Here is a 21,831-nt window from a genome sequence, read left to right on the forward strand (position 1 = left end):
GGGGCAAAGAGGGGAAAAACATCCTTTTTAATCTATTAATTATTCAATTTTATCTAAACAGCTATGAAACTAAATTATACAAGAAATATGCATATTTTTTGCATAATTTTATATCTTATAACAGTAATATAAGAAAAAGGGGCACAAAGAAGGGCAAATGGGATACAAACACATTTTTATATGGTTTCTTGATACCCATATATTCAAAACGAAATTCTTTTAGAATAACACTGGTCAACAAAATTTAACTTTTTTTTGCCATAAGAACCAAAATATACTTTTCTAGTAGTTTTTGGGGTGCTAAATCCGAATCTGAAGTCAGAAAAATTTAATTGGCCTCCGTTTTTGAAATATTGCCGTTATAAAATGCTAAAAAACGTCATTTTGGTTGTTTTCGAGGTTCTGTTTTTATGTGGGGTAGTTCATTTTAAGCAAATTTTGAAGTGGTTATTATATTCTTCTTTCAAAAACTGTTTAAATTTTCCCGATATCTCTTTTATTGCTCGAGATATCTTAAGTTTCATTAACTAAGCCAAAGAGAAACTAAACTTAATCTAAAGTTTAAGTCACTGGTCACAAAATTTTTGCCACAAGAACCAAAATATACTTTTCTGAAGGTTTTTGGGTTGCTAAACTCAAATCCGCAATCGGAAAAATTCTATTAGCCTCCGTTCTTGAAATATAACCGTTATAAAAAAAACCTTTTTTTTCATTTTATAACGGTAATATTTCAGAACGAAGGCTAATAGAATTTTTCTGATTGCGGATTCGAGTTCAGCAACCCAAAAACCTTCAGAAAAGTATATTTTGATTCTTGTGGCAAAAAAATTAAATTTGGTTGGCCAGTGTTGTTTCTGATTCAAAGACCGCTACTTAAATTTTAAATATCTCGAGCAATAAAAGAGATATCGGAAAGATTTAAACATTTTTTGAAAGAATAAAAATAGCTCTCATAGGCACCGTTACAAATTTATTCATAATGAATTACACCATAAAAACCATAAAAATTTGAGAGTGGTGCGGTGGGGGTGGTTATGGGTCTAAAACACCCTTAATTTTTTTTTTGTTTCATAACGAAACGTAATGTGTATTTTTTTGCAAAAGTCGTAACTGGCACAAATTGATAAGATTATTGCAATCTTAATTTCACATTTTTTATTTGTGAGATCCTTACCAGAATTGCCACTGGTAATATATTTATTTTTAAATGAAACATTTTTTGCAATCAAAAATGTAAATTTTTTCAATATAAATGTCTATTTTTTTTTTTCAAAAACATTTTGTTTGTCAATGATGAAGTTGTTTTTATTTAATTCATGGATAAAAAATGTTACTTTTTTTAAAATTATCAATTTATTTTCAAATGAATACTTTCCTTTTCCTATTTTTATACCTGAGTTCATACTTGTGCAAAAAAAATATAATTGGAAAAACCATTTATTGGCTGATTTTCATAGTAAATTTTTTTATACCTGATTTCCTAATTGGTGCCAAGAAAAAGTAATGAAGAAAAATTATTTTGCATATTTTACCTAAAAAGAGGCTAAATGCTCTTTTTTCAAGAAAAAGTAATTAGGAAAAATAATTTAATAAATCTACCCTATTGAACATTTTGGAAACAAAGGAAAAAAAACATTCAGAAGTGGCGAAGATGTGCTGTCCAGCATTTTTGACTAAATTATAATATTATAACGTTTTGAAAACAAATTAAAACCAAAACTAAAAGCACACACAAAAATGTTTTTTTAAAACTTATTTGTTTTGTAAAGATCTTATGCCAGGTAACAGCAAAAGGTGATTCCCCCCCCCCCCCCCCCTCTTTACCCTTTTTCTGGTATAATTGTTATGAGGTATATATTAATGCAAAGTATAGGTATATTTTAATATACTTTTACTTTTTTAGACGTTTTGATAAAATAGATTAAAATGTGTATTTTTCCCCCTTTTACCCCTTTGCTTTGGAGTTATAAAAGACTTTTAGAGCTGATATTATTTTTTCGGTGTTCTTTATTAAACGGTCTACAAAATTCATCAAAACATTGTTTCTCTCCCAGATTTCTACCCAAAATCAAAATATTTTTGGATTGTATACAGTATGCGACAGTGCGACTATTTTCGATCCTGCCGGCGACTTCTCCCCGGGACGCAAGCGGCAGGCATGGTTTTTCCTCTATTTTAAATGTCAAACTAACTATCTAAACATACTTCAGCCCTTATCACATATAACAATTTGACGGTTTTTTTTTACAACTTTAGGTCAGCGGCAGGATAACTTCGCCCCACTGTCCAGGTGGCAGGCATGGTTTTTCTTTCTCAAGGCAGTGCCAACTAACATTCTAGACCGGTTTCAAGTCTTATCATGTTAGACATGTGACCTCGGTTTTTTTACAACTTTGAAAATTAACTGTAAATTAATGCACCACGGGTGCGCCTGCAGGCATCGATTTTATGTTTTTCTAATGTAAAAACTGCCCGAAAAAAATAAATTCATCCATTATCAAATCTTTCAAAAATGAGTGACGCTGGCTCCCGGGCTATAAGATTCTACCAACCTATAAGATTGTATCAGAATATGGTATAGAAGTTAGAGTGGGGTCAAAAATTAACTGAGTTGCTTCCTGTAAATAAGGGTGTTGCTAGGCAACTTATCTTTGTACTACCATGCTCCTTGATTCATTTTTGAACAGCTAAAAAATATTTTAACTATACATTAACCATGTAAAATTTGGCACTCTTATTGCAGTTTTTATTAAAATAAAATATAAATTCAAGCTTTTGAGAACAACATTTTTTCCAGTTCATAACTTTTTTGAAAAATCTCAATACTCGTACATAAAACAAAGTCGTTTTAATTACATTATTTGTAATAAAAACTAAAATCCAAGATGGGTCAAAAGGTGGAATTCACGAATACGAAAAATCAGGGTTATGATATTTGGCCAAAAGTTTTACAAACAAACTGCTGGGTCAAGTAATACCTAAATGTACTGAACTAAAAGCTTTCTATCAACTTTTTGAAAATGAAACCCGCGTCAATTTTTTAAAGCTTCTTCATTCATTTTATAAAATAATTTTCAAAAGCAGTTTCGAAAAATGGATTTTTTAGCTTTAAAAACTTTGTGAAGAAAATTTTGAAAATTAACGCGTGTTTCATTTTTGAAAACTCTGTGTTTTATTTTTCTTTCTTTTTTTTTAACCTAGTTTGTCTAACAGATTCCCCCTTCAGCAGTGAAATTGCTCTGTTTTACACAATAGAGAATGAATATGAGAATTCTTCATAGTAGGTAAGTATTTATAAAGATCATAATGGTATGAAATCTTCTCTCACAGCTTTGCATTCTTTCAATTCATTGAGGACTGCGTTGAGTTCGTTAATGAAGGTAGTAAGACCTGTTCATGCTTCAGTTTTCCACGAAAATTATCTAAAACTTGTAGTACAAAATCAAACAAGAACACAACTAGATCCTTGTCACCATTTAGCGTACTTTCGAGCTAGTACAGACCACCGATTTGTTTGACTTCATTATCACCAATGTTAAAACTAATCTTCAAATTAATTCTGTCAAATTTACTCTGCTGCAAAACAACAATTCTTTATCTATTAAAAATCTGGTGTAAAGTTAATTTTTAAGTGCGTGCAAATGCATTTAAAGTTGGGATTCCCCAAGTATTTCTAGGTTATTATTATATTATTACATCCGTATCCGTTGATTCAAGTAGGGCTGGGTATTTTATTTTTGTTCTTAATGATGCGATTGGGTTTGACATTGTAATTCGAGAATTTTATATCAGAAAATAAAACAACAAAAAATGGAATGAACTCATTAGGGAAGAACTTGTTGGCCATGAGAGCATGATGAAATTGGACAACTTAAGTTGTTCTAAAAGTAGATAACAAAAGTCAATAAAGTAAGGCAGACCAGTAGGTAAATAGGTGTTATCCATTATCATGTGTAGGTATTTATTCAGGGAATACGAGTATGACTGTAAAAAAAAGACTAAATTCATCAACTACACTTGTTTTTTTTAGCAAATCATTTTTGTTTGTATTGCAATCAATTTTAAAAAAAAAGTTCCAATAAAAAATACTTCCGTCTAAAGAATGACGAATAATAAACTCGAATTTCATTCATCAGAAATGAAAAAGGGTGTGCTCTCTTCTATTCAACCGTATCGCTTCTCAAGTGCCAATATTTACGTAGGTATATATTAAAGTATTTTGAGTCACGATATTCAATTAAATTGCCAATTGATCATGGCTACCATAATTTTACTGAAGGTGCTTTATGGAAACCTTCAACATAATTCACAAGATTCCATGCATTGTACTCCATTCAAAGTAAAGTCTTTTAAATTTGGTATTTATTTGCATTAGAAAAAAAAAACTTTTCCGGAATAAATACTGAACCAAACAAAATTTATTATCAATAACAACAATCGAAAAAACAACTATAAGAGAGGTTATGTCATTTGTATAGTACCTTTACCTCATTGTCCCATTTCCATAAACTTCAAAACAATTTGCCCAAGAATGTCACTTTGTGAATACATAATTATACGCATTTTGTGAGTTTCAATTGGTTTTTGTGTTACACCAAACTTAAAACACTTCAACTTCCACGGAAAGTGACAGCGCGCATTGACAGAAGTCTGATTGAAACGTATGTGCAGGAGGTATGAGAGAGGGGTCATTATAAACCATACCGTCTGCCATTATAAACTTACCTTTAATCCAATCCATAATAGAGTGCACATTTTATTTGATAATATATTTGGCATTCAAGCGTGATTTGATTACGGCACGAATGCGTGTTTTAAGCATTAGAAGTTGCAAATTGATCGCAAATTGTGTGTGACGAAGTTTATGATATACCTACTGACAGCGCAGGCGTATAGTAGTAATAATATTAGTGTCAAATATTTTTGTTTTCTGTTTTTCCCCATATCCAACATAACAGGTGGATCTCGATGTGGTGAAAGAAAAATATGAAAATAACCTTGAAATGGGTTCATTGTCGAAATTAAGCGACCTTGTCACGAAATGCATTTTTGTGTTAGGTGTCTCTGTCTATAGAAAGTGTAAGTAATATTAAATGACTTTGGGTTATTTAAATTAATATATACATTGAAGTAGATTCACCTAGTAAAAGAAGAGTAAGTAACAGGTTTTTGTTTACTATGACGGACGTTCTAAATAAAGAGGTATTGAACGGAATTAATATCTTTTTTGCGATATGTGACAGCTCGATTAATGTTGAAAATTGCTCCAAGTACAAATTTTCTAAACTTCTGGCGGCTGAAAATGTGGTCTAGTTGCCTTTTTAATCGACCAATACAGAATTCAGTTCTGTTTTGTTTACACAGTAAAAAAATTTGAAAATATCAAAAAATACCCAAATTTTTTCATCTTTAGTTGATATTTACTCTTATGGACTACTTTTTGGCAAAACATAAGTATCACGTTAGGGTTTATAATCTTACTAGTATTTTTGCTAGACATAATTCGCACCAGAGTTAACATTGGTACAGTCCTCACTAAAAATAGATTGTGATAAACCGACTTCTATGGCTCGAAACTTGAATTTATGGTTTTCTCACGGATGGTATAGTAAAAAATGTACGAAATTGAAATGAGACCACACTACAGGCATCAGCTTTCGAATACAAAAAGTATTTTTAACCCTCTACTGCATGAATTATGAACGAAGTGATATAAAAATTTTTTTTTTTACAATTTTTTAGTTTTATTAGGGGTTGAAAAAAGGTATTACATAGAAATTTTTATTTTTTTACATTTATATACATTTTTAGAAACATAAACCATATATGGGTTAGTATGCAGTAAGGCGATTTCATGCAGAAAATTAATAACCCATATATGGTTTAGTATGCATTCAAGGTATGTTTTGAAAAGTATGTTTTTATTACAATGGACTTTTCCTATTCATGGAATTTATTCAAACTCTTTGTTTTATCATTGAAGCAGAAGAACACATTCCATTTTCTACACATTGTGTAGAAAATGGAATATTTTGGTGTTTTTTTTGCCATTCAGGGATATGGTCGATTTTTCCAGTTCGCACTGAATTCAACGACTTTTGCCCTTGGTTGATGTTGTGAGTGAATTGAAGTTTCGGGATAAGATGGGGATGGACTTCCGTGACTTGTATAACTCCCTCCCATTTGTTTTTTTCCATCTCTGCTTTGATCACCTACCAAAGTTGAAGGTCGTCTTCTTTTTCGTGACATTGTAGGTTATCAAGATTTGCATATAAGTGCTCGGAGATGGCTTGTTTGATGTTAAAAAGAGCCAGAATTTGAAGCTTCGAAAGCCATCACGAGTTATAGCATTTACACGCTTATTTTTTCTATAGAAAGTCTTCGAATTCATTTTACAAAAAAAATAAAAATCATACAAAAATCAGTAATGTATGTCGCCAACGCATGATAACCCATATATGGTGTTTTGGAAAAAATGCCAAAAAAAGACAAAAATTATTATAAAAAACAAAAAACAAACTTCGTAAACATATAAAAGTATAATAAATATATACGAAACTTATTTTTAATTGGATGCAACTTACTTGTTTATTATGAAAAAACACCGGAAAAGTACACACTTTTATTCACTGATTTGCACTTTACACATGCTCTTGAAACAATGAGTTTATTTCAGAATCACGACTCTCTTACTGATAATAAAAACCGATTTATTATAAAAAAATAGACGTAGTTTTACTATAGTTTTTTCTTTTTGACATTTGGTGCAATATAACGAAAATAAATCGATATGAAATCGATAAACCATATATGGGTTGGTATGCGGTAGAGGGTTAAAATTGTTTTAACCATTTCAAAGTTATGAGGTAAAAAACATTAAAAAAAATACAGACGAATTAATAACATCCTCCTTTTTGTAAGTCCGTTAAAAATTGCAGGTTAAAATCAAAAGTTATTCAATAGTGGCACGATTGACGTGTTTCAGTTCATTGTCGTCAAATTAAAGGTAATAGCGTCAACTTACAAAATTCATTGGTCTTACTAGTCAAAACCTTGCAGTTTTCGTATGCATCTCCTTTTAAGGTTAGAATAAGCGATAAACGTTAGTTTTTTTTAAGTCCTGATTTTTAGTGTGTTGGGTGGGTTTTCCGAATCACAACTCTGCAGTTAACCCTTATGCCTATATGCAAGCGTTAGAAGCGTTCAACACTTTTAACCTTAAAATAGGCATATGACAAATAAAATATACAAATTTTTTACTTGGCAAACTTGAAATTTTCAAAAGTAGACGTTATAAACCCTAATTTGATACTAAGGTCCATTTTCTTCACTCGGAGTTGAACATAACTTGAGAATTTTTAATATAAAATTTCTCAAGTTGTGTTCAACTCCGAGTGAAGAAAATGGACCTAAATAGTTTCGTTGTTTTGGAAATACTTCGGGTCGTTCTTCAGGAACCTTCAACTCTTGTTATAGTCAAAACCTATAACTCTGCAATAAGTCAACAACTTTAGTACATTTCAAATCCGCTGTTCATAGGATCGATCTATGCATATTGTATTTTTAAAATGTCAGCTTTGGGAATGCCCACTAAAATGTTGAAAACGTCCCTTTCGAACCCAAGCTATGAAAATCATAGCTACTTCCAAGCCAAAAAGCAAAATACTTTCTGGATTAACTTTTTTTATATCTTTTTTTTTTCAAAATTATGACCATACATAAAAAAAATTTTTTTGCTAAAAAAAAGATAAAATGTGAAATTCTGTTCCTTTTTCGATAAAAAAAAATTAAAGGTATGATATTTGACTAAATTTTTGTAATAATCTAGTAACAAGGCATCATTATCTTTCAATTGAGCCATCGAAACCTAAAAAAATATATAATAAAAAATATTTTTTACGAATTTTTAAAAATATGTTACATGAGAGTAACGCTGGGTCCGAAAGGGTTAAGAAAATGTAAAAAATTGTGTAACAAGACTTTGAGATGCTACAAGAATGCATTTCAAGCACACTTTTTGTCATTTTATTCTGAAACAACTGAGTTTCATATTTTGTGTACCTATGCTTTAACTTTTTTTCAGCAGAGTATATTTATCAATATCTATGGAATATTATGTCGATATATTTTTAGCAAATGCTTGTCAACTAGTAATACTGGTCTGGTATACCCGTTTTTACTGGTATTTCATTACCAATATAAAAACAGGGGCTTTCAACCCAATTTGCTGTCCAGCTTACTGAGCTAACAGGAATCTCTGAGATATCATCTGAATTCTAAATTAACTTAACAAAACCCGAAAAATAGAAAATCAACTTTGCAACACAAATATTTACCCTGAATTCTGAATCATCTAAATCATGTTTATGATGTGTAAACAATACCACCAAGAAAGTGATAAAATGATGTTTTTATTACTTTTGTATAACTACTTATTTTTTCTTATCATTATTAAAAAATCTGAAGAATTCTTACACACGCTTCACCGTTTGACTTCATAATAATTTTTTTAACCAACACGTTCAAAGGGGATTTTTTGTTTGGGTCTAATTTCAAAAAGGAGTTTTATGCCCTCGAAAATCATGTGTTTATTTGTTTTATTACCTCTGTCTCAAGAATGCGTTTGGAATGCAAATTATTTACTCCTCTTAAGTTGTTTTGTTTGAATTTGCAGTGCAAAAACCTATATGTTATAATGGTTTAAAATAAATCATATTGTATTCTTAATGGGTCATAATGGTTTAAGCTATGTGAACTTCAAATTACTCTGTAATTTAAAAAAAAAGTTGCGTTTTAAAACAAACTCCCAATACCAATAGTTGGCAAAAAAAAAAAAACAATCAAAAACTACCAATTCAATATTCGATTAATTAAACCAAAATTAATATTGATGCCGATGTTTGTAACTATACCCTATTTTTAATTTGTTTATATCCAAAAAGTATGCAACATGATTCCATTCACATCGACTTGATTCATAATTCAAAATTCAAAAAGCTTTATGCCTATTTACTAGCGAAATACATTCGCCGTGGTCCAAAAGTCCACAACAAAATAAAAAGTAAAAAACGAAAAAAATATGTCGTTGTTGGTACGCCATAAAGTCATAATGTCAAGTGACTTTTAATTCACTTTTGTACTTTATTTTGTATTCTTCTTGATTATCGCAACAAAACAATAATATTGTTAATCATTTTTCACTTCTGGAATCTTAACTTTGACCTCTGAAGTCTGTACTGTCTGTACTGTCTGTGTACCGTCTGTACTGCTACATTGTGATTAAATCAATATGAGGATGTGGAAAATATTTTTGAGATTCGAATTTTTTTTGCAGTAATAACAAAGATAAGATACATTTCTAAAAATGAACTTCGTTCGGATTAGAAACAAGCAATTTATCATCATTGGCGATATTCAAAACTAACATGTTTGGAAATTTTTCACACATTTTTGTGAAATGAAGTAGGGAAATGATTCACTTCCAAATCAAAAGTAATTCATTTTTTTCTTCTCCCATTTATTTGACGCTATCATAACCCCTAATCAAAAAATATTATTAACAAAATAAAAAAATTATTAATCCCTGAAGTATAAGTACATACAAAATCCAATGTTAAATCATGATTTATTTAAATTAAGTTTTTTATTTTTAAAAATAATAATAATTATTATTACCTTACTAAAATTAAAATTAAAATTACAGCTTAACTATCACAATAGTATCTTTGTTTTTAAATACCTAGGTACTTAAAAATTTTGCGTTTGTACTTCTATAGATCTTGGCGATAGATAGAATTTTTCCAACAGTTTTTTAATTATATCTATGAAGTCATCACCAGTTGTACTATAATACTTCTCCCTTTTTTTTTTTTTGTTTTGGTTAAAATGATTTTTGTACTAAATATTGCTTTTAAGTCCCAAATCATGATTTAAAATTTTATTGACGGATTATTCTTATGAAATGCCAACAGCATTAGTAAGGCATTGTTAACTGTTGGTTTTCAAGTCTTTGATTTTTTGGACGTGACTTTGACTTATCGAAAGATAGGTTGATGAACGTTTGTCGTGCTCTTCGTCAACTTTTTTTTCCTCTGCGATTATATTGTTTATAAATATAAAATCTGCCTACCGAAGAAAAAGAACAAAAAACAGTAATTTTTTTAATGAGTTCATCATTTCATCTACCTATTAAAATAAATTTTGGAAAAAATAAAATCATAAGAACAATCCTTAGAACTTTGCTTCAAAAATTCCATGTATTTTGTTTATTAAAACGGCAGAAGTCGTTTTTGAAATAAAAATGCAAATTGATACAAAAAGTGAGCTCCTATACTTGTATGTGTTTCTTTTAAAAAATGATTTTTTTGGGTATTATGATATTAACTTTTTCGGACGTTTCGGGAAGGTTTTTTGGCCGGAAGAGATATACGGTGGGTTCTTAGCTACCTACAAATAAAATATTCAAATTGGGTCACTGTGGTGTATACGTACTATTTTGTCAGTATTTTTAAACTTAAACGGTATGGAAAGAAAACTTCTTTAACTGACCAAGTTTAGTTCCAATCACTTAAGCACTTGGAAAAATTGCAGAGTGAAAAAACTGAAGAGTGCAAGTTGTTAGCTCAACTACTGCAAAACCAAAATGTATGATAGTGACCTGTCTCCCTGTCTCAATTAAATCTTCAAGAGCACAATTCAGTTAAATGTATGTATGACTGCAAGTTTATAATAATCTTACACTAAACATAAGCAATATAAACAACTTAGGTCAATTTAAAAATCAACTAATCATATATTCCAAATCAAACAACTTATGTTAGATTGTTTTTTGTTTAGTCAAATTCCTGAAGACAATTTGAATGTAATCTTAAACATTGTAAATTGTTTTTTGGACTTAAATGGCCATGAGTCAAATAAATTCTAAATACGAAATTATCGGGCCAAAACTTTGTCTTGAGTTAAATGTCAAAAAAAATAAGAATGAATATATAAAAGGTTTTGAAAAGTGCATTGAAATTTGTATATTCTTCAAACCATTAGTTCGACAAGCAAAATGAAACAATATATATTATATCCTTAAAGAAATAATTGTAAAACGTTGACACCACAAAGTTATTGGGCCAAAAGTTCAAAATCTAGTTTGGGCACCGTAACTTCTGTTTAACTTCTGTTTTCGTGTTTCATTGAATAAATATTGTATATTGTACCGTTTTTAGTCCTCTTCATGAAGTTTCAATCAGGTTTTGCGAGCAAAATATTTTATTTTATCCGATTTTCCTTATAGTATAATATTAAGTGTATTTTTAAAAAATAATGGCTAATTCGTGATTGTTAAGTCTAAATGTAAGCCGAAAAAAATAGCTCAATAGGTTACATCTACTAGCTATCAGTATATTATTGTAAATATTTGTTTTTACTTGCGATATAGGTACTATATATCAAGTTATGCATTCGTACAAAAAAAAAAGTTGAGATACCATTTTTCCATGACATTACGAAGTGCCAAAAAAGTGGGTCCCGGAAGTCCGTCTGTCTGTCCGTCTGTCAGTCTGTCTGTCTGTAAACGAAGCTACAGCTTAAACGGATGAACCGATTGATGTCAAACTTAGTATGTAGCATTATTTGGCGCCTCTCCAGAGGGGTTTTTGGAATTAATTTTTTTGGACCAAAAATAACGGTACTTGTCATATACCGATTTTAGTAAAATTGAAATTTCTCAAAAACGGCTCCAACGATTTTGTTTAAAAAATTCAAATGTTAGTTTTAAGACAAGGTCTATCTTTCAATAAAAAAATTTTTTTTTGAAAATCATTATTAACGGTACCTGCCATAGAACCGTTTTTTTTTAGATGTTGATTAGTGATTTTTACAAAATGGCATACCAATATTATTTTAAAACTTTTTTTCCAAAAAATTATTTATAAAAAATTAGATTTTTAAAAAACGGCTCTAACGATTTTGAAAATTTTTTTTCTAAAAATGCATGTTAATATATCAATCAAAATTGCATACTTGTTTTGGAGGGCAATTTGATTTCAGATTTTATTTTATTTTCTTAAAAAACTAATTTTATTTTTTTTTTACCTACCTACATTTTCCAAATTTCTATATAAAAAGTCTTAAAAATTTAAGCAACTTTAACTCTAAGAGCAAGTTCGTGCGACCCAGTCGTGCATTTTATTTTATTTGCATTTGGCCCAATATTTATGTGAGTGACTACTGACTATAATGTGTAAATATAAAAAAAAAATCACTTTATTAAACTATACAAAATCTTTAAAACAGTATTTTGCTGTTTTTTTCAAGTGCTCGTGTCTCAGGAGGTTATCAAAAATTTGTGTAACTATTTGTTTTTTGGTTTTACTACGGACCACTGTGGCGTATGCGGAAAAACTGAACAATTAATCAGTCAATTTCCAACATTTTTTAGATGCTATTAACTGACACCTTAAACCAAAATTGCAAAAAAAAAAATTAAAAAACGCATTAAAAAACAAGAGACAATTTCAGATTTGAGTTCTTTGAAAATTTTCGTTGATATCAGCTCAGTTGTTCACGAGCAAATAAAAATGCCAGTATTTCTGGTTTTAAACATCTTAATTTACTCTTTTGAAAGTCCCCCAAAACCCTTAAACTCAAAGTTTGAAGCAAATCGCTTTAATGGTTTGGCATGAAGATCAAGAAAGGCACATAAAATTAAGGAACCCATTTTTTCACATTTATTATCGTAATTTCATGTCTGATTGTTATCTTGAGCTTGATTCAATTTTAAAACCATAAGAGTTAAAGTATTTTGTTATGGAAAAATTTGAAGTTAAAAGCCACCCAATATGGAATGATTTGAAGTTTCCGTGATAAAATTTAATACATTGTTGCAGTTTTCAAGTTCTTAACAAGTATTTTTTCACCTGATTTCAAACTGTATCAGCAAAACAAACAATTTACTGATACAAAATCAGACGAAATTTAATCAGCATCCCTCACTCTTAATTTGCAATTTGTCATCATCCATTTTAATCTATAAACCTTTTGTTTACTCTAATTGAGAGAATTAGAATTTGTACTTTGGCTCAACATCAATCAATTTGATGTTTTTCTCAAACAAAAAAACATTTCGCTTGATGATACCAGATGTTACCTTCTTGTTTTGATAAGGAAAAACCTTTATTTTCTAAATGAAAGCTTCTTATCTCTGAAAACATTTATAAAGCTAGGTTTTTGGCTATATGAAGATGTAGAGTATAATACTAGGCCAGAAATCTACTTAAACAGTATTCGAACGGTTGTCAGAGAAATTTAGTTAAAGAAGAATCTTATTTTGTAGTTTTGTCAAAATGAGTACTGTTGTGATTATAATGGCAATTGCCATAATTTATTTATTTAAATTGTTACCCAGAATAAAGAATTTTGTTCGTATTGTTAAATTTTCAAAAACACTTAAAGGGCCCAGTCCCATGGAGCTAATGGAAAATATGAAGGAAGGAAGTAAGTGTAAATAAACTGAGGACATTATATGAAAGTCAATAATAATAATAAACAATAATATAAGAAAATTGTTTATCCTTTATAACGCCTTATTTAATCAGTGTGTTGTAATACAAAAGTGAGATATATTCTTGAACAAATACAAGTTAATTTAAAAAATCTGTGAATTAAATATTTTTTTAAAAAATATTTCGAGGTTTTAATCAAAACCAACATTCCTATGATGGAGAGTTCTAAAAATGTGGTTTTCGTTAAACGTCCGTCGGTCAATGCGTATCTGTACGTCTGCGTCTGTGCGTCCATCAGTACACATTTTCACTGCCTAAACGGTTGGATAGATTTCCTTCAAATTTTGAACAAGAGAAGATTTTTATGAAATTTTTAAAGTTAGGTATTATGCTTTTCTATTTTGTTTAAAACGTGTACGTGTACCTCCAATACAAAATTTTCAACTTGATGCTTTTTTTCTCGATAACGACTCTAACAATCTTGACTAAAATAAATCGGTACAGGTATATGAAATAATACATGAACAGCAATTTCAATAAAACTAAATTTTTAGTTTTTCTTAAAAATCGCAAATAATAACAGTTTTGACCATTTAATTTTTTAATTTGTAATAATTTTTTTTTTTTGGTTTGGGTCTGAATTTCGATTTTGACATACATAAACCCTTCTTATGTTTACATTTTTCTTGCAAAAAGAACATATTTTATAGTTCTTTTATGTGAAAAAAATGATGTCATGGGAGTTTTTGACTTCGGATTCGAATTTGAAATATTAAAAACTCTATTAACCCTTTCGGAACCAGCGTTACTCTCATGTAACATTTTTTTTTTAAATTCCTTAAAAATATTAAATTAAACAATTTTTTAGGTTACGATGGCTTAATTGAAAGATAATAATGCCTAGTTACTGGATTATTACAAAAAGTTAATCAAATATCATACCTTTAATTTTTTTTTATCAAGAAAGGGACTGAAATTCACATTTTTTTTTTTGCAAAAAAAAATTTTTTTATATATGGTCATAATTTTGAAAAAAAAAAGATATAAAAAATGTTAATGCAGAAAGTTTTTTGTTTTTTTGCTTAGAAGAAGTAGCATACATTATAGTTTCATAAAAAATTATTTTCTCAGTTCTCCGACTTTTTTCTGTCTGTCTATTAAACAGTGTCTAAAAACTACAGCCTAAAATGATGAATTCGGAAAAATTTAATTTTCCAAATAGCTGCTCCAACTACCCTACACTTTTAGTTCGCAATTTTTCAACATCAATTTTAGCCTATGCACTATTTACTAGACTGATTCAAAAAAAATTTTTTGTTCAAAGCATTACCGAAAGTATTGTTAGAAATGACGAAAAAAAAATACTGTAAAAATTTCAGCGCTTAATATTAACATTAAGTACCGCCGCATCGCAAATTTCTATTTCCCATATAATTTACATGGGAAAGATTGTGTTTTTGAGTTTGGAATTTAATAACATTTTAATGAAAAGGCTAGATTTTATCATTTTCTAGTATAAAATTAAACGCTCTACAAAATTGCATTTATAAAATTAAAAAAAAAAACCCACGCGAAAAATTAATTAAAATAATTTTTAGTTGAAAAAATGAATAATTCGAATTTATTGAAGAAATCTAATATGATAGTATTAGGGGTTTGAGAGTTATATAAAAGGATCTGTGAAACCAAAACACAACATAGAATACAAATATTCGAAAAGATTGCCAAATTTTTGGAAAAAGATAATAGTTTCGTCCAAAAAAATGAACAAAAATGAAGAAAAAATTACATTTTATATTTTAAAGTTGAATAACTTCGAAACGGGGCAGTTTATCAAAAAAATGAATAAGAGCTTTTTTGTAGAGCGTTCAATTTTATACAAGAAAATTATTAAATCTAGCCTTGATGAATCATTAAAAAGTTATAAAATTCCAAACTCAAAAACACAATCTTTCCAAGTAAATCATATGGGAAATAGAAATTTGCGATGCGGCGGTACTTAATGTTAATATTAAGTATTTTTTTTTTTCATCATTTCCAACGTTATTTTCGGTAATGCTTTGAACAAAAAAAAAATTTTGTTTGAATCAGTGTACTATTTACGTTTGTTTTTATCAGATAAATAGCACTTTGTTTGATGAAAAGTTGTGAGTTATTCATGCAAAAGATACCTTCTGATAGAAAATCTTGGCAAAATAATAAATCATAGTACCAGAACCTCCTTTTGTGATTATAAATAAAGATTTTTTTTTTGTTAATTAAATTTATTTTTTAACCCTGCATTTGTTGAAAACTACAACTGAACTAAAACACAGCTGATACCTTCATTGTTTATGTTTTGATAACAAAAAAGCTTTTTTCTAAATAAAAGCTTCTTTTCTCTTTGGCAGCTTAGTGAATCTTCTTAACAGCTGACATTGTCTAAGCTTGATATTTGGCTAAATCAAGATTTAGAGCAGAATACCTGATCAGATATCTACTGCATTTAAACAGTGTTCGTTAGGTATTCGAAGTGAAATCAGTTTTCTTCTTTGTTAACATGGGTATTGTAGTGATAATTATGGCAATAGCCATAATTTATTTATTTAAATTATTACCAAGAATATTGAACTTTGGTCGTATTGTTAAATTTTCTTTAACACTTAAAGGACCCGGTCACATAGAGTTAATGGAAAATGTGGGTGAAGGAAGTAAGTGCGTATAAGAAAAAATTAAAACCATAATGCTAAACAAAACCTGATTTAAAAAAAAAATGTTAAGTCATTGTGTCGTAATACAAAAATGTGAGATAAATTCTTAACTAAATGCAAAATAACTTCAAAAATCTTGTTTATCTTTAAAAGTATTTACATAATCGAAATGATTGGATGAATTTTAAAGCTTTTTATTTTATGCATATTCATTTTTCACAAACCACAGGGTTGTAGATATACAAGTTTCAAATTGATCTAATTAAAAACAACAAACTAGCAGGTAGGTACATTGATAACAAGACAATTGAAAACTTTGTGCTCTCACATTTTTCTTCCTAGATAAGAATTAAGTGTATTTATTATCAGCTACACAATCCCCGCATAGATTGTAGTACTAATCATAAAATAGTCTATTAACAGCGTTATCATTATTAGTAATCTTGATTTGCAACTTATTTTGCGGAACATTCTCTAGTTTTCATTCCTATGTCTTTACTTCCAACACTGTGATATTGTCCAGCTCAAGTTTGTTATTCTTTTCTATAGAATAAAAAGCTGATGCGGTGCAGTGACCTAAGAAACGATAATGATGATTCTGTTTTTATTTACCTTCATAATTCATTTTGTAGACGGCGGGCGCGTCTCAAACTTGTTTAATTTTTTCAAATTTCTTTTTGTTTACACTGCGCTTCAACTGATTAAGCACTGCAAATTTCGAATCTCTTAACGATTCAAAAATGTATGTATATCGCCAATCTTCTTACTTTTGTTTTTTGATTTCTTATTTTAGTATGTACATATTTGGAAAGTTTTAGAAACACATTTTATTTGTTGAATTTGTATATATGTATGTATATTTCAAGTTTGATAATGTATTATTGGCTCCAAAAACTATGGTCGAGTCGTCGGGTAAACTGTTTCAATATACAGGAACTTAAAAAAAAGAAGAGTCTTAACGTATTTGCCATATTTTCTAACACTTACTAATTGCAACACAAAATTTCCCCTTATCACTTTTTGCAAACCCAAAAAATAAGGTTTAGCAAAATGACCTTTGTTTCAAAAATTCGAAATTTCGAATTACTAAATTAATTTACCAAAACATCGTATTTTTAATAGAAATATATTAGCTTTTTACTGTCATAATCGTGTTTAATAAGAAAATAATTACGTAATTAGATATACCTCTGAAATTTTTCTTGCAGAAGGGTTTAAATTCATGTAAACTAAAGAAAAGTAAACGTATGATAGAAAGAATAAATAAATTATAAAGAAGGCATAAAGATTAATTAAGAAAACCAAACAAAAAATAAAATTAGTTAAAAGGTATCTCGAAATTATACTATTTTCTGCTATTTGTCGTAACATATAAGCTTTGAAATTTGTTATTAAAGTTTTTTTCTTCTTCTTTATTCAATAGAACTTTTGTACTGGTTACGAGATCTGCGCAAAGTATATGGTTCAACATTTCGCATTTGGTTTGGCAAAGATCTTTCAGTTTTCCTAACCGATCCAGAGGATGTTAAATTCATTCTTGGCAGCAATCAAATTTTGTACAAATCTAGAAACTATAGAGTCGTAGAACCATGGTTGGGAAAAGGACTTCTTACAAGTGGCGGTGAATTATGGCACAGAAGAAGGAAAATGTTGACACCAGCTTTTCATTTTAAGATGTTGGGTGAATTTAAACAACCCATGGAAGAAATTTGTAAAATTATGTTGGACAAACTTGAAGAAAAAGCTAATGGTGAAGTTTTTGATATCTATCCATATATAACTCTTTTGGCCTTGGATATTATTTGTGAAACTGCAATGGGTATACAAAAAAATGCTCAACTTGAAAGTACTTCGGAATATGTTACTGCTGTACAAAAGTAGTGTGAAATTCTATTGTTTTGATGAGTGGTTTTTTAATTTTGATTTTTTTTCCAGCATGTGTCGAATATCTCATAGGCAATCTTATTCACCCTGGAAAAGGTTTGATTTCTTGTTTAGGTTGACAAATGATTACAAAGAACGACAACATGCTTTGGATATTCTTCATGGAGAAACGAAAAGGGTTATTGAAATGCGAAAAAGGGCCCTTAAAGACCCTAATACTTCAACTGATGTGCATGATGTCGGTAAGATGTAAAAATATTAACGACTTTAAGCTCTCTTATATTAACTATTTCCTTTTCTTTAAAGAAAATAATGATGAAATTGGTATCAAAAAACGATTAGCATTTTTGGATATCCTGCTATTAGCTCAAGCGGACGGAGCTGATTTAACTGATGACGAAATTCGAGAAGAAGTTGATACTTTTATGTTTGAGGTAAAAAATCATAAAAACACATTTTTCTTAAAAAAAAATAAACAATGATACTTTTCAATTATTTTTCAGGGTCATGATACCACAAGTTCAGCTCTAGCATTTGCTATCTACTTACTATCTCGACATAAAGAAGAACAACAAAAAGCCTACGAAGAAGCTGTGTCACTGGAAGGCAAAGAAAAAGAAACTATGAAATATCTTGAAGCTGTCATTAAAGAAACCCTTCGGTTATATCCTTCAGTGCCATTCTATAGCAGAATGATGAAGGAAGATTTTGATATTCGAGGTCTTCACGTACCAAAAGGTGTATCAATAAATCTGTTGGCTTTTGTAGTACAGAGAAATGAAAAACATTTTCCTGAACCAGAACGATTCAATCCTGAGAGATTTTTAGTTGAAGAAAGTAATATGCATCCGTATGCTTTCATTGCATTTAGTGCTGGACCAAGGAATTGCATTGGTAATTAAAAAAAAACATTGTTGTGTGGACTTGATTTTGTATTGTTTTTTTATTGTTTTTTTTTTTTTTTAGGTCAAAAGTTTGCCATGTTAGAATTAAAGTGCACTCTAGCAAATGTTTTAAGAACCTATGAACTGTTGCCAGCAGAAGGCTTTGAACCAATACTTCTACCAGAGTTGGTTATCAAAAGTAAAAATGGAATTCAAGTGAGACTGAGGAAACGTTGAATAATTTATAAATAAGCTTAAAAGTTAATTTTTAAGAATGATTTACTTAATTTTGAAACATATTTTACAATAAAGTTATAATAAATCTTATATATAAAAATGAGTTCGTTTAGTGTGTGTGGCCGATAAACTCGCGTTTGGGTGGTCCGATTTTGGTAATTTTTTTTTGTTTGAAAGGTATTAATATGTAGATGGTTTGTATCAAAAAAAAAAAATAATACCTTTTCTTGCATCTTTACATAGCTGTCAATTTGTACGAGTAAAAAAACACTCTCGCTTTTTAAAAAATTTAACTTAGCTTAATTTGTAAACAAATTTATTAAGACAAACTTTCAAAATAATTATTAGTAAAACAAATAATTTTCAAAATTTACCTACATATGTACATACGTACAGGTTCGCAGAAATGAACTTAATCATACTTTGTTGTGCCGAAGATTGTTTAATCAATATGCTGTGGATAGGATATGTATGCAAAATATCCTCTGCAGGCTTTATTTCCTTTAAAAAGACGCAATAACACCCACTTCAAAAAGGCATTAAGCCTCACGGTTGTTTTTTCATTCTGGAATTTGAATAATAGGTAAGCACTTTCACTTGGAATAAGACACCCACCCTAAATACTATAGTGTGCCCAAGCAGGGGGGTTGCAGGGGGGCAGCATGTCCCCCATACCTTCCTTAAAGTGAAATTACAATTTTGTTGTTTTTCGATCTTATAAAGTGGGTCAATTAAAACTGGGAAAAATAAGAAAAGGTTAGGTATAACACACACGGGTGAAATTGGCATATTAAAAAGGAAATAAAGCCTGCAGGGATAGAAATTAAAGATCTTTTGTTGCCTGGATCGCCGGCTGATAGGCATGATATAATGATATAATAGCGCATTTGTTTAAGATGAAGTTAAAATCATTAATGGATTTTATCATTAAACATAAAGGTTTAGGGAAAGTACAATGCTGGATGTACTCAGTAGAGTGGGGTTACTGCATGCCCGCATTTTGATTTGGCTGCAGAAAAGTCTCCAAAACAATGCCGCTAAAACAACTTATATCTTGAGTTCCATAGATCGCATCGTCAAGGTTGGTGTCTTCAGGCTTAGGGGAAATGACAGAACATCAGTGTTTGTATTCAGAATGTGAATTTGTGTTAATTTAGCCTACTCACATTAATTGGAAAATTCGCGATATCTAATCTCCCGAAATCCATATAAGGCTGCGACTAAAAGCTGCCAGACTTTTGATTTCGTTTTAAGGCTATAAATCTGCATACTCACATTTTGGTTATCACTCTATTCCCAAAATTTGCTGTAGGCTCTTAGACTAATAGTAATTCCCCATGTGGTTGATGCAAAATGTTCGAAACGTTATCCAAGAGCTTTGATATCAGAAACAGTTACTGGAACTGATGGATACCCTTTACATCATAGGCGTTCCACTCAAGAAAATGAGAAATCAATGATCGTGAAAGTGAAAAATGTGAATATTGAAGTTGTGCCATATTCACCGATATTATACAAGGCATTCAAAGCCAACATAAATTCGAGTATTGTAATTCTGTGAAGTCCATCAAATACATATGCAAATATGTGATAAAGGGCGCGATATAGCTTGTGTTGCATTAGAATCTTTTGAAAGGAATGATGAAATCACTATGTATCAAATAGAACGCTACATAAGCAGAAACGAAGCAGTTTGGCGAATTTTTTCGTTTCAAATACTTGAAATTTATCCAGCGCAGCGGTTCTTCATTGAGCAGTGCATTTGGAGAATGTATATTTTACATCTGAAAATTCTGCTTCAAGACTCAAGCGCAGCGGAACCACCGCATGTAATTTTAACCGCATTTTTTTCGTTATGCAAGAAATGTTGTATATCAAAAAGCATTAGGTTCTATAAATTGGTTTCAAATTATTTTCAAAAAAGTTCAATTTTTACAAAAGTGCACTCAGCGAAGCGGATGGGGGTTAGCTAGTTTTATATAAATATAGATTTTTAATGACACTAAACATTTATATCGAATTTATTACACTTTGAACAACATAAAAATCAGTCTTTTTCGAGAGCTATTGCTTTTTACTTTTATTTAAGGTTAATTTAAAACTAAACATAATGTCGAAATCCTTCATAGATTTAATCCAAGGACAATAAAGTACATTAATTTACTCGTTGAATACAAACTTCTTTTGTGCAATGCTGTTACGATGAATTACTTTACTAATTTCAATACAAGGTACTGTTAAAGTTAATCTTTGAACGCACTTACTTAAATTAAAAATCTAAAAAATTAACTGAATAATTGCCATTCGGGCAGTAAGCCCAAAATACCTCTGTTCCATTAAATTGACTTTTTCGGGAATGCTGCTCTTTTCAACTCCAAAAGCACCTTAACGCAAATTTCTTGGAAAATTCAAAGAAGGCACAGTTCCTATCAATATGCGGGTCCCAACCTACGATTGCCTCAAAACTATTGTATGCGTCTCAAAAAGATTAAAACTCCATCGAGAACACTGAGCAGCTAGTGGTTATATTTTATTACGTTTTTCAAATGTTTTTGAGGTTTTGAACTCGAATCCAAAGTCAAAAATTTTGTATCAGCTTGCGTTTTCGAGATATTCAGGTTACAAAATCGCAATAATCATTTA

General features: G+C 29.8%; 1 protein-coding gene across 2 annotated transcripts; it reads left to right on the forward strand.

Moving 5' to 3' along the window:
- Positions 1-13,239: 13,239 nt before the first annotated feature.
- On the forward strand, positions 13,240-19,274 carry LOC129910634 (probable cytochrome P450 4s3). Of its 2 annotated transcripts, none has more exons than XM_055988077.1 (6): positions 13,240-13,485; positions 17,607-18,060; positions 18,119-18,309; positions 18,374-18,501; positions 18,571-18,961; positions 19,034-19,274. In XM_055988077.1, exons 1-6 carry the CDS (start codon positions 13,335-13,337, stop codon positions 19,186-19,188), a joined length of 1,470 nt encoding a protein of 489 aa, XP_055844052.1. In that variant the 5' UTR covers positions 13,240-13,334; the 3' UTR covers positions 19,189-19,274. The 2 variants fall into 2 exon arrangements, with proteins under 2 accessions (XP_055844052.1, XP_055844053.1); XM_055988078.1 differs by lacking the exon at positions 13,240-13,485 and adding an exon at positions 15,977-16,183.
- The last annotated feature ends 2,557 nt before the right edge of the window (positions 19,275-21,831 follow it).

This window comes from Episyrphus balteatus, chromosome 2 (assembly GCF_945859705.1).
Source record: "Episyrphus balteatus chromosome 2, idEpiBalt1.1, whole genome shotgun sequence".
NCBI lineage: Eukaryota > Metazoa > Arthropoda > Insecta > Diptera > Syrphidae > Episyrphus > Episyrphus balteatus.

Bases quoted from the DNA above. Each gene is read 5' to 3' on its own strand.
- LOC129910634 (XM_055988077.1), top strand. From the start codon at position 13,335: ATGAGTACTGTTGTGATTATAATGGCAATTGCCATAATTTATTTATTT. The intron at 18,310-18,373 runs GTAAGATGTAAA...TTTTCTTTAAAG, and splicing joins AACTGATGTGCATGATGTCG to AAAATAATGATGAAATTGGT. The intron at 18,962-19,033 runs GTAATTAAAAAA...TTTTTTTTTTAG, and splicing joins TGGACCAAGGAATTGCATTG to GTCAAAAGTTTGCCATGTTA.